A 13770-nucleotide genomic window follows, 5' to 3' on the forward strand; every position below is an offset into this window, starting at 1 on the left:
GGCAGCAGTCACCAGAAAATTGTAATGTGGGCAGCAGTCACCAGACAATCGTAATGTGGGCAGCGTTCACCAGAATATTGTAATGTGGGCCAGAAAATCGCAATGGGGCAGCAGTCACCAGAAAATCGCAATGTGGGTAGAGTTGACCAGAAAATCGTAATGTGGGCAGCGTTCACCAGAAAATCGTAATGTGGACAGCGTTCACCAGAAAATCGTAACGTGGACAGCATTCACCAGAAAATCGTAACGTGGACAGCATTCACCAGACAATCGTAACGTGGGTAGTGTTCACCAGAGTTTCGTAATGTGGGCCAGAAAAACGTAATGTGGGCAGAGTTCACCAGAAAATCGCAATGTGGGCAGCAGTCACCAGAAAATCGCAATGTGGGCAGCGGTCACCAGAAAATGCTAATGTGGGCAGCAGTCACCAGAAAATCCTAATGTGGGCAGCAGTCACCAGAAAATGCTAATGTGGACAGCAGACAGTCACCAGAAAATCCTAATGTGGGCAGCAGTCACCAGAAAATCCTAATGTGGGCAGCAGACACCAGAAAATCCTAATGTGGGCAGCAGTCACCAGAAAAAAAAATGCCCCTGTAAAAAAAACAAACAACAATTCACTTACCTGTCAGGAGTCTCTCCCGGCCTCTGGTGCGCAGCTCCTCCAGCGACGATCCTCCTGTGCACTGCAGCACATCTCCCGCGCTGACAGGCAGAGTGCAGGGCTACGGCAAGATGGCTCCCGAAGCCCTGTACTGGAGACACAAATAGTCTACAGTGCAGGGCTTCGGCAGCCATCTTGCCGTAGCCCTGCTCTGCCTGCCGGAGGAATATGCAGGCTGCTGGAGTGGGGCTGCGGGGAGTGAACTGGCGCAGCATCTATTAGACACTGCGGCCAGTTGAGGTCCAGAATCGGGCGGGCGGCAGTGCTCCCCCCCCCGCACAGTGATTGGGCCCCAGAGCGGCTCCGGGCCCCCCTGCGGCTGATGGGGTCGCATCCCTGGTAGGTACGCCGGTGAGCACAGCTCTGTTTTACTGACATGGACTAGTTGTTAGCAGCAGATAATGTAGGTCCTGTAAGATGCAAGATTTGACCTCTATGGATCTGATTTGTGTTTACAGCCCATTAAACTGATGCTTAATGGGATTTAGATCTAGGGAATTTGGAGGCCAAAGAAAATGTCATTCAACAGATTGGATCACCTTATTCTATTGCTCCATTGTTAGTTCTGATGGGCTTGTGCCAGTTTTCAGTGATGGGCAGGGGTCAGCAGGGACATTGTGACTGATATACAACTAAGTATAAAAATGTTATTCAATTAACGTTTTATCCTGAGTTTTCTCCTAAGAGATCATTTTTCATCTTCACTTTAAAATAACTTTCCAGCCATTTGCAATTGGAAAAGTAACAACAATTAGTTGATAAAGTACCATCAAAATTTTTTAGAGTATTTTCTTGCTTGCTGTCGCTTAAAAGGCCTTTTATTGTCAAGGTGTGAAAATATCAGGAGAAAACTCAGGAGAAAAAGCTAATTACACATGGTCCTGAGGATCTTTAAAGTGTAGCAGAAATCTGCAAATGTAAAGATTTTTTTACTTACCTGGGGCTTTCTCCAGCCCCATAAGCACGGATGCAACCCTTGCCATCCTCCCGCGGTCCTTCATTCGCTCGCAATCATCCCCGGTAACTGGCTCAGTCGGGTGCAGTCTGGGTCTTCTGTGCATGCATGGACCTCCCGCGCTTGCACAGTTGACCCGAACTGAAAGGACTGAGCCAGTTACCGGGGTTGATCGCGGTTGAACGGCACACCGCGGGAAGACAGCAAGGGACGCATCCATGCTTATGGAGCGGGTAAGTAAAAAATCTTTACATTTGCAGGTCTCTGGTTTACTTTAAAAACGAATTGTTGCTTTACATAAAGATAGCCTAGGCTTTAAGAAGATTGCCAACACCCTGAAACTGAGCTGGAGCACAGTGGCCAAGACTATATAGCGATTTAACAGGATAGGTTCCACCACGGTAGACAAAAGAGTTTAAGTGCACATAGGCAGCGTCATATGTTGTCTTTTGCAAATAGACATATGAGTGCTGGTAGCTTTGCTGCAAAGGTCAAAGGGGTGTGCTCATACCATACTCCGCACATCAAATTGGTCTGCTTGGCTGTAGTCCCAAAAGGAAGCGTCTTCTGAAGATGATGCACAAGAGCCTGCAAACCAGAGTATTTTTTTTCCAAAAGTCCTTAGTCTGCTTGTCTTCAGCAAACTGTGGGCTTTCTTGTGCATTATCTTAAAGAGAGGCTTCTTTCAGAAATGACAACCATGCAGACCAACTAAATGCAGCGTATTGTCTGAGTACACCCCTTTATCCTCTGTAGCAATGCTACCAGCACTTATATGTCTATTTGCAAAAGACAACCTCCAGATATGACGTTGAGCACATGCACTTTACCTCTTTAGGCTAGGTCCACACTAGGTTTGCTAACGTATCCATGGCTCCGGTTTTCAGGCCGGATCAAAACTGGAGCCACGGATACCAGTGTTTTAGATAGCAGCTGTCTTCACCCATAAAAAAACTGGGTCCGTCTGCTTTTGCAGGGACCCTTTTTCAAAACCTGAATGGAAGGTCCGGATCTGCTGCATTTCCATGCAATGGATTTGGATCCTGCTACAGTGGTAGTGGCAGGCAATAGAAAAACTGGCGTCCAGTGAAAAATGGCGCCGGCTAAATAATGGCGCCCCCTTCTGCCCGATATTTGTTTAAAACGATATTTATCGTTTTAAAGGTTAAAATAGTGCAGATCTTTTGAACGAAACTTATCGTTTTAAAACGTTTTTTTTTATCCTGCCTGAACGATATTTATCGTTTTAACCCCTGCTTTGCTGCCGTTTGGAAAATATATGCCCGCTGGCTTTAATGTTTAATAGCAAAGCCCCCTTAAACGCTAAAAACACCAAATTTGCAGGGAATGTTAAGAGAAAAATTGTGAACAAGAGAAATTTTTTTTTTCAAAAAGACCTTATAGTTTTTGAGAAAATCAATTTTGAATATTCTCCTTCAGACCATGGGAAAATTAAACGCCCGCCGACTTTAGCGGTTAATAGCAAAGCCCCTTTAAATTCCAGAAACACCAAATGTGTAGGGAAATGTTAAGAAGAACAGTGGGAACAAGACGAATTTTTTTTTTTTCAAAAAGACCTTATAGTTTTTGAGAAAACCGATTTTAAATCTTCAAAGAGAAAAATTATCTATTTAAATCGCGCAATGACATTTCTGCGGAAACAATTCCCGCCGACTTTAGCAGTTAATAGCAAAGTCCCCTTAAATCCTAGCAACACCAAATTTGCAGTATATGTTAAAAAGATACTGGGAAACAATATTTAAAAAAAATTGATTTTTTTTTTTAAATTTTAAATTTTGGGTTATGTTCTGAGTGTGGGAAATTTTTTGAAAAAAATGACGTGGGGTCCCCCCCTCCCGAGCCTCTGTAACCCCTTGTCTCCAATGCAGGCTGGGATAGCCAGAATGCGGAGCCCCGGCCGACTGGGGCTTCGCACCCTGAGCTTTACTAGCCCACATGGTCCATGGTATGGGGGGGGGGGGGGGGGGCTTTGGGGGGAGGGGCGGCCAAGCCGGAGCCCCTTGTCCAATCCATGAACAAGGGGCTCTTCCCCATCCCCCTTGCCCCAGGTGGAGGCGGGGGCGTCGACTCCCTGGGGGGGGGGGGGGGTTCATGGTGGCATCTGGGAGTCCCCTTACCCATTTCCACAAAGGGTTAAATGAAATAAAAACGCAACAATGAGAAAAGTCCTTTAATGTTCCAAATGAACCACAGATACTTACCTGTACCTTTAAGAAAAAAATCCCATGCCAATTAGGTCCCACGACAGTATCCTCCATCTTGCGACCTTCTGATACATCTTGATTGAAGATCTCCGCCGCCCCAACGCCACACACGCCGCCCCCGCCGCACTGCTCTCAGCTATACTAAGTATAGCTGAGAGTGCGTCTATACAGACGCATTACCGCTAACTCCCGCTGCCCTCCCTGCCTCCCCCCACCTGTCACCCTCACCCATGCTGGCACCCAATGCACCCATGGGTGCCAGCATGGGTGAGGGTGACAGGTGTGAGAGAGGCAGGGAGGGCAGTGGGAGTTAGCGGTAATGCGTCTGTATAGACGCACTCTCAGCTATACTTAGTATAGCTGAGAACAAAAAGCATCTTTAAACTTTGGCTCCAAGGCTTCCCATTGGTTCTTTATCGACCAATGGGGATCCTCCTGATCCCCATTGGTCTGTTAAGGAACCAATGGGGACCATTGGAGCTAAAATTTAAAGATTCTTTTTGCTCTTAGCTACACTAAGTATAGCTGAGAGCAGTTCGGTGGGGGCAGCGTGTGTGGCGTCGGGGCGTCGGAGATCTTCAATCAACATGTATCAGAAGCAACATAGAGGATACTGTCCGTGGGACCTAATTGACGTGGGATTTTTTTCTTAAAGGTACAGGTAAGTATTTGTGGTTAATTTAGAGCATTAAAGGACTTTTCTCGTGGTTGCGTTTTTATGTCATTTAACCCTTTGTGGAAATGGGTAAGGGGTAATTTGTACCCCTATACTCATTTCTCCTGGGAGGGGGGTGGGCATCCGCTTCTTAAAGGGGACTCCCAGATGCCACCATAAACCCCCCCCCCAGGGAGTCGTCGCCCCCACCTCCTCCTGGGGCACCGGAGGTGGGGAAGAGCCCCTTGTCCATGGATTGGACAAGGGCTCCGGGGGGGAGGGGAAGGCTTGGCCGCCCCTCCCCCCCCCCCCCCCGGAGCAGAGCCCCCCCATACCATAGACCATGCGGGCTGGTATAGCTCAGGGTGCGAAGCCCCAGTCGTCCGCATTCTGGCTATCCCAGCCTGCATGGGAGACAAAGCGTTACAGAGGCTCGGGAGGGGGGACCCCACATCATTTTTTTCAAAAAATTTCCCACACTCAGAACATAACTCAAAATTTTAAATTTAAAAAATAAATAAATACAATTTTTCAAAAAATGGTTTAAATATTGTTTCCCAGTATCTTTTTAACATATCCTGCAAATTTGGTGTTGCTAGGATTTAAGGGGACTTTGCTATTAACTGCTAAAGTCAGCGGGAATTGTTTCCGCAGAAATGTCATTACGCAATTTAAATAGATAATTCTTCTCTTTGAAGATTTAAAATCAGTTTTCTCAAAAACTATAAGGTCTTTTTGAAAAAAAATGTTTTCTTCTTGTTCCCACTGTTCTTCTTAACATTTCCCTACACATTTGGTTTTTCTGGCATTTAAAGGGGCTTTGCTATTAACCGCTAAAGTCGGCAGGCAGGGCCGGTGAGGCGGGTTCCTCAGGCGGCAGGAAGTGGAGGGGCGGCACCAGATGAAGTGGCTGTGATAGCGGGGGGAGCCAGAGCCGCGGTGAGGGCAGCCCTCCCTCTCCCTCCCTCTCCCCGGGCCGCCCTCCATGCTCCCCCCTCGGACTGCAGGCAGCAGAGTTAGCGCGCAGGGAAGCGCTGCTGTACACAGCTGCTACTCACCTCCCTGGATCCGATCGCCGCTCCCGCCCTGCTGGTCTCCTCTCTGCAATGTAGCCGCTGATACATTACACACGCTGCGTCCTGTTTACACAGGAAGCAGCCGCGTGTAATGTATCAGCAGCTACATTGCAGAGAGGAGACCAGCAGGGCGGGAGCGGCGATCGGATCCAGGGAGGTGAGTAACAGCTGTGTACAGCAGCGCTTCCCTGCGCGCTAATTCTGCTGCCTGCAGTCCGAGGGGGGAGCATGGAGAGCGGCCCGGGGAGAGGGAGGGAGAGGTCGGGCTGCCCTCCCCGCGGCTCCGGCTCCCCCCTCCGCCATTATGAGGGGGCACCTACCTACTTAACCTATACTGGGCAAGCTACCTATCTATCCTATACTGGGGGGCACCTACCTAATCTAACCTGTTTTGGGGGCAGCTACCTATCTATCCTATACTGGGGGGCACCTACCTAATCTAACCTGTACTGGGGGCAGCTACCTATCTATCCTATACTGGGGGGCAGCTACCTATCTAACCTACACTGGGGGGCAGCTACCTATCTAACCTATACTGGGGGCAGCTACCTATCTATCCTATACTGGGGGGCACCTACCTAATCTAACCTGTACTGGGGGCAGCTACCTATCCTATACTGGGGGGCACCTACCTAATCTAACCTGTACTGGGGGCAGCTACCTATCTATCCTATACTGGGGGGCACCTACCTAATATAACCTGTACTGGGGGGGCAGCTAACTATCTAACCTGTACTGGGGGCAGCTACCTATCTAACCTATACTGGGGGGCAGCTACCTATCTAACCTATACTGGGGGGCAGCTACCTATCTAACCTATGCTGGGGGGCAGCTACCTGTCTAACCTATGCTGGGGGCAGCTACCTATCTAATCTATACTGGGGGCACCTACCTAATCTAACCTGTACTGGGGGCACCTACCTATTCTAACCTATACTGAAGGGCAGCGACCTAATCTAACCTATACTGGGGGAAAGCTACCTATCTAACCTATACTGGGGGCACTTATCTAACCTGTATTGGGGTCACCTACCTACCTAGCTAGCCTATACAGGTGGCAAATGTACTGGCTGCCTATACTGGGGGCACCTACCTAACTAACCTATACTGGGGGTACCTACCTATCTAACCTATGCTGGGGGCAACTATACTGGCTACCTATACTGGAGGCAACTACCTGGCTAACCTATACTGGGGGCAACTTTACTGGCTTACCCATGCCTGGCCACCTATACTCGGGGGGGACCTATAGCTGTCTACCTATACCGGGGGGGGGGGGGGGCGCAATTTTTACACCCTCGCCCTGGGTGCATTTCAGCCTAGAAACTGCACTGTTGCCGCCGGCCTCCGAGTCCGACGACTCCGAGCTCTGCGGCCTCTCCTGTCTCCTCCAAGGCTGCACGCTGGTGACGCTGCCTAGTGCCTAAGCCTGCTGATTTGATGGCGGCGGCTGCCGCCCGCTCTGCTGCCCTGGCTGCGGCTGATTGTCACAGTCAGTCACTGAGCAGCGAGCGCCGCCGATGTGACCGCGACAATGATGATGATGAGGCTGGCTGGCTGCCGCCGGCCGCCGCTCACTGGCCCAGCGCGAGATCCCTCAGATCCGAGATGTAGCATGCCCGCCGCAGACCGCAGCCGTCTGTCCCCTGCCAGTGCAGGATGCATGCTGGATGCGGACGCCCACCCTTCGCCGCCGCCAGACCCGGAGGGAGACCCAATCCCCGGTGACTCAGTCGCTCACTTTGCTGCGTCACTCAGGCTTTCCTTCACGGACACGGTCGGTTGTGTGGGGGATGTCATGTAATGTAGAAATATGGGGGGGGGGGGGGGGCGCCTTTACGATCTTTGCCTCAGGCAGCAGAAAGTCCAGGACCGGCCCTGTCGGCGGGCGTTTAATTTTCCCACGATCAGAAGGAGAATATTCAAAATCGATTTTCTCAAAAACTATAAGGTCTTTTTGAAAAAAAATGTTTTCTCTTGTTCACAATTTTTTTGTTAACATTCCCTGCAAATTTAGTGTTTTTAGCGTTTAAGGGGGCTTTGCTATTAAACATTAAAGCCGGCGGGCAGATATTTTCCAAACGGCAGTAAAGCAGGGGTTAAAACGATAAATATTGTTCAGGCAGGACAAAAAAAAAAGTTTTAAAACGATAAATTTAGTTCAAAAGGTCGGCGCCATTTTTTAACCTTTTAAAACGATAAATATAGTTTGATAATGTAAGTGAATGGGGCGCCATTTTTATCTAACGGTGCTGGGCGCCATTTTTCACTGACCCGACTAAACTGATCCCCCTCTACACAGGCAGATTTGGACACAGAAATTAATCTGTGGGGGGAAAGGAGGCCGCCATGCTGGAGGGGTATAGCAGGCAGGACGGGGGTGGCAGCGGTCAGCAGGGAGGAGGGACGTCACCTGGGTCCCCCGTCCCTGCTACCCCTCCAGCTACATGCCGCAAAACTTGTTAAAATGTATAGCAGCGGTGAGCTTACCTTCTCCTCCTACTTCCTCCGCTCGCCGTGTCACTGCCTGCAATGCTGCCCTCCGAAGTATAGAAGGCGGCATTGCAGTCAGTGACGCGGCGAGCGGAGGAAGTGGAGAGAAGGTAAGCTCCCCGTTAGCCACCGCTATACATCGTAACAAGTTTTGTGGCATGTAGCTGGAGGGGTAGCGGGGACAGGGGGGCCCAGGTGAGAGGGGGGGACATCCTTCCTCCCTGCTGACCGATGCCACCCCTGTCCTGCCAGCTATACCCCTCCAGCATGGTGGCTGCCTCTTCCCCCACGGCTGGGCATACGTTTTCACAGACTAGAAACGTATGCTAAAAAAATGCATTTCTGGAAAAACGGGGGGGGGGGGGGGGGGGGGGAGTTAGAAAAACGGATCCGTTTCAAACGGATCTGATCCTGAACAAACCAGTGTGGACCTAGCCTTAGTCTACCATGGTGGAAGTATTTATATATATATAATAGGCTACGTGCCTCAACCTTCGAGCAATAAGAAGAAGTATCGCCCTGCCCCCAGGGCCGGTCCAAGCAGAAGAAGGGGCCGGTCCAAGCAAGAAGAAGAAGTAGCGCCCTGCCCCCAGGGGCGGTCCTAGACTTGCCGCCGAGCTGGAGGGGGTAGCGGGCAGGAAGGGGGTATTGGGCAGGAAGTGACAACAGTGGAATGCACGCTGGAACGCGGAAGAGGTGAGTCATCCCCGCCCGCTTACTAATAGCGGGCGGCGGCTGCTGCTCAACTTCAGCTACAGGAGGAGCGCAGATGGAGGACCCAGATGAGGGAGGGGGGGTCCAACCCCCCTCCCCGCCGCAAACTTAAGCTGGAGGGGGAGCGCACATGGGGGACCCAGGTGAGGGAGGGGGGTCCGACCCCCCTCCCCACCGCAAATTTAAGCTGGAGGGGGAGTGCACCAGGGGACCCAGGTTAGGGAGGGGGGTCCGACTCCCCTTCCTGCCGCGAACTAAAGCTGGAGGGGGAGCGCACATGGGGGACCTAAGTGAGGGAGGGGGGGGGGGGTCTGACCCCCCTCCCTGCCGCTGTGCCCAATACCCCCTTCCTGCTTGCTACCCCCTTATGCGGCGTATGCTACACTACGGGTCGGCTAGTATAATAAATTAAAAAATTTTTTAATACATTTCTTTATAACAGAAACTATCAAAAAACAATAAATCTACAACTAAATTTGATGCAGAAAATACTATTTTCAAATTCAATTAAATAAATACCTGTATCTATACTCTAAGGCCTGGTTCACACATAAAGCTGCACATTTCCAGTCCAGTCCTAGCCTGTTCTGTCAGTTTTGCAACAGTTTTGCATCCATTTTCTAACAATTTTACCTGACTGGACTGGAAATGTACACCTTTTATGTGTAAACACACCCATAGAAACACATGCAAAACTGATACTGAACTGACAGGACTGGACTGGACTGGAAATGTACTACTTTATTATGTGTGAACACAGCTATAGAAACACATGCAAAACTGATGCCAACTGACAAAAACTGACAGGACAGGACACCTTTGTATGTGTGAACCAAGCCTAACTGTAATTTACAGAGTAAATACAAAATTGTAGTTTCTGTGTACCAGAAACACACAACGGTTACACGCTTAAAGCTTAAACTGTCCACACTTAAAAAAACTCTCACCAAAATATTTGCCTCACGGATAATTGGTTCCTAGATATAAACCTTACCACTGACTGTAACAAATATCAAAATAACTCCAGCTGCCACATCTTTTAAGATTGGAGAACCCCCATAAAAGAAAAAAAAAATAGAAGTGTCTTAAGGAAAATGATAGAACACAAATATATTGTTACTTTGAGGCAGAGCTGGATCATCCACAAGGCAAACCTAGGCAGTTGCCTAGGGCCTGGAGAAAGTCTAGGGGCCTAGTGGATGCTAGCCGTCACCACATCTTACTAAAATAAGCCAGGTGACCATCAGCGGTGGGCCTAAACTGCTATCTTGCCTAGGGCCTTATTTCATCTTAATCCATTTTCTGCTTTGAGGCAAAAACAGAAATTGATTTAAACATTTAATACACTGTTTAAAGGTTGTCTCCTCTGTTGCAGATAAAGTCTGCCTTATGGTGAATACACACGGTTCGTTCCTGCATCGAATGCGCCGCTCGATTCCCGACGATTCGATTATTTCCGAACATTTCCGAGCGCATTTCGATGATTTTTAGGTCGAATGCCATGCAAAGTATGGCAAATCGACCTAACTATCCATCGATACGCGAATCGGACATGTCGGAAATAAACTAATTGATGGGAATCGAGAGGCGCATCGACGGGAATCGAGTGCGGGAATGAACCGTGTGTATCCAGCATTAAGGACCTGACAAATACACATAGCCTAAAATCTGGTGACTGGATGGTACCAGAAGAGTTTAGCTCAGAGTTCGCACTATTATCCTGTTATCAGGAAGAGAATGTCCAGAGGTTTCACTCAATATTGTATAGTACAAATACTTTAGACCCTGTAAACAAAATTTTTAATGGTTTTTAAGGGGGTATGTTATTACTAAGCACTGGGAACTGTTGAGTATAGAAAAAGCATTACACTGACAGCTGTGTAGACACTGTCCACTGCTAATATGTTTAGCGCATGATGACAGATGTCTTCACTCACATTTTCTGCAGGGTTGCATCCACTTTCTGGCTTGCATCTGATGCCTTTTTAAACAGTTTGTTGGCATCCAGCAGTGTTTGTAAACTGAATTAATCTGGCTATTTGCACTGTTAGACTATGCTGCCTGTAGAATACAGAGGAGGAAAAAAATATATGCATGCCTACTGACTGTTCTCTTTCTAATGGCATCTCATGTTGTGTTTAGGTGAATGTCTACTGGATGAGCCAGCCAAGCCCATTGCCCTTCCTGAAGAGCTTCCTGGGGCACGATACAGCCTCAGCCGACAGTGTGAGCTGGCGTTTGGCCTGGGCTCTAAGCCTTGCCCTTACATGCAGTATTGTACCAAATTATGGTGTACAGGCAGAGCCCGGGGGCAGCTGGTATGCCAGACCCGTCACTTTCCCTGGGCTGATGGCACCAGCTGCGGCGAGGGGAAGTTCTGCCTAAATGGAGACTGTGTGGAAAAGCACAACAGCAGCCGCTACAAGGTGAGAAGTGACCACACATTCATCAGTACATTTTTGCTTTGCATAACATCATGAATATAACTATACATCAACTTTATGAGTCTTTTTAAACTGAAAAAACTACTAAACTCTAGCTACAAAATAGTCAAAGTACAGTGAATACAAATTTGTACTGATCCATATAGATATATTTTATAGAGTATATTTTAAATGTTTGAATGATTTCACCTATTTGCAAATGTCACCATTTGATGTTACCATTGTGTGATTGTTGTGGAAGAGGAAGTATGGTTTTGATTTGAACTCTTTCTAGCGGAGCTATGAGAAAGATATGATTTTTTTGCTGATGGAAAGGGGCTATATTGAAGATTTGATATTTGTGCATTGTGCAAATACATCACTGATGTTTGTACATGATGGATGAGGGATATAAGGGAAAAACTAGCATTTGTAGATGGATGTATGGGGTTCAGCTCACACCCAGCTGCATAGCTCCCATCATATCTTTGACTAATGGAAACATTTGTTTCCTCTGCAGAACACTGTGTCCAATTACTAGCAGGAGTTTGCTGTCCCCTACCGATACTCCTGGGATAGCAGTGGACATGCCATGCCAGCTCTCACTAATTCATGTTGTATGTTGTGGGAAAGTCTCATACTGTAATTCCACAGAATAGCATGGAAAAGACATGACCACAGCATTATCATGTAATACCCACTGAATCAAAGTGGAAAAATGTTCCTGGCAGGGCAAAATATATTAGTTCTGCAACAGAAGCCCAGCGAATAAATCATGGAAATCCTTTATCTCCATTACAATCAGATCTGGGTGATGTAGATGGATTGTCATGAAGAACATTTTCATGGATTATAAATGGTCACTTTGTTTTATACACTGTAGTCCTACGTGACACTACAGAGAGGAGATTTGCCTTCAGCATATCCATAACATGCAGAGATCATCCACACATCTGGTCCTGTTTGTCTGGACAGTCCCCATTACAATGAGTTATGAGAGAGGAGAAGGACATATTCTACCCATCATCCTTCCCAACTGTAACATCAAACACATTTACTGCTTTACACGCGTGTTCACTTAGATACATTAAGCCTGAAGGCACTGAGAATGGTTTAGCCTCCCACAATACATGATCCAATGCTGTAAACGTGGCATCATTGGGAAGAGATTTTCCTTAAGTTGTCGTTATAGTCTGTGACTTCTTCCATTGGAAACAGACTTATATGTATACCTTTTTGAAATACAGGTCCAGTGATGACTGAATGAGTAGGTTCATACTGGAAAAGTTTGTTTATCGTTTAACTTTTTGCCGACAAGAAAACTCTGGATGCTTTTAAGTGATGTAATTGCTGTGACTGGCTCACAGCAATCACGGGGCCAGAAGCCAATCAAAATTGACTCCTGACTGAGACACGGAAGCTCTTCTGTCAGCGTGAAAGCAGAGCAGTGACGTGGACAGTGTCGGGGACGATGAGAGGGAGTGCATGATGCGGCAGGGATGATTGAAATCTATGCCCTGGCAGGAATAACAGCTCACAAACTGGTCGTAGATTTCAATCATTGATGCCTGGAAGCAGTTAAACGTTTGGTACAATGCAGGGTCATGGGCAACCTTTTAAATTATGTTACAAGCAAGGATAAAAGTGTATTCATATGCTAGCTAAGTACCTGAAATTATGTTGGTGACATTTTAAAGAATGACTTAATTATGCATATTGCAGACTGTTGTCCTTACAGTCCAGGTTTGACTGCTATCTATTCATGTAGCACAGTTGAGATTTCTCCCGTACCCGACACCTCAAATCCACACTAGTCATGTGTCTACATTTCTTTTGGCAATGGCACGCTTAGGTATTAATCACCTACCTGCTTTCCCTTTTTAACAAATCTTAACAGAAGTGTCACACTCTCAGTCAGCCTACCGACCGCAGTGATTTTTTTTCCTCTTTCTGATTATATACCGGTAGCTTAAAAAGGCTGAGTTTCAGCTCTGCTTAGACCCAAGATGGGGGAGATAGGGGGATAGAGAAGAAATTTGTGCTGAGGCAATTGGCTCTGTAGCTACACTGGCAGTGGGTTGAAGAAAGTAAATGAAAATATACCACAAGTGCCTTATTTAAGTCAATTATTAAATAATGGTGGGCTGTTGTGGGAGGACATAAACACTGGATGCTAATGGAATAGGAATACAAAGATAAAATGGTAAATAAGCCTGAATGATTCCAAAGGTGATAGAGGGTATGACTGGAAGCCCATTATAAGAAGCTGTCCCTTACCCTAAATAGGGCAGTGAACAGAATGAGCAGCACCTCAGAGTGGTGTGTTTGCCAAGACAGCTGCCATCATGTAAAGGCCATGTGTGATGGAGAAAGACACGCTCTAATTCAGTGTTCAGGAACTCATTGCCCACGGTTATTACAAGCCCCTCTTCCCCTTCAATTTCCCACTGAAGTGTCAGTTGTAATTCCGGAACACTGATCCTCTCACTCTTTCCTGATCTCACATTCTCTGCACTTATCACCTTGCTTCTTACCTTTCCCTACCAATAGTGCTATAAGAAGATG

At 47.5% G+C, this 13770-nt stretch overlaps 1 protein-coding gene across 1 annotated transcript in view; it reads left to right on the forward strand.

Moving 5' to 3' along the window:
• The window catches only part of ADAMTS15 (ADAM metallopeptidase with thrombospondin type 1 motif 15), a 109895-nt gene that overhangs the window by 70719 nt on the left and 25406 nt on the right, over positions 1-13770 (forward strand). The window contains exon 4 of the mRNA XM_068240392.1: positions 10925-11208. Coding sequence (XP_068096493.1) covers positions 10925-11208 — 284 coding nt within the window. The remainder of the gene's footprint in view (positions 1-10924; positions 11209-13770) is intronic.

The sequence above is a fragment of the Hyperolius riggenbachi genome, chromosome 6 (assembly GCF_040937935.1).
Source record: "Hyperolius riggenbachi isolate aHypRig1 chromosome 6, aHypRig1.pri, whole genome shotgun sequence".
NCBI classification, from domain to species: Eukaryota; Metazoa; Chordata; class Amphibia; order Anura; family Hyperoliidae; genus Hyperolius; species Hyperolius riggenbachi.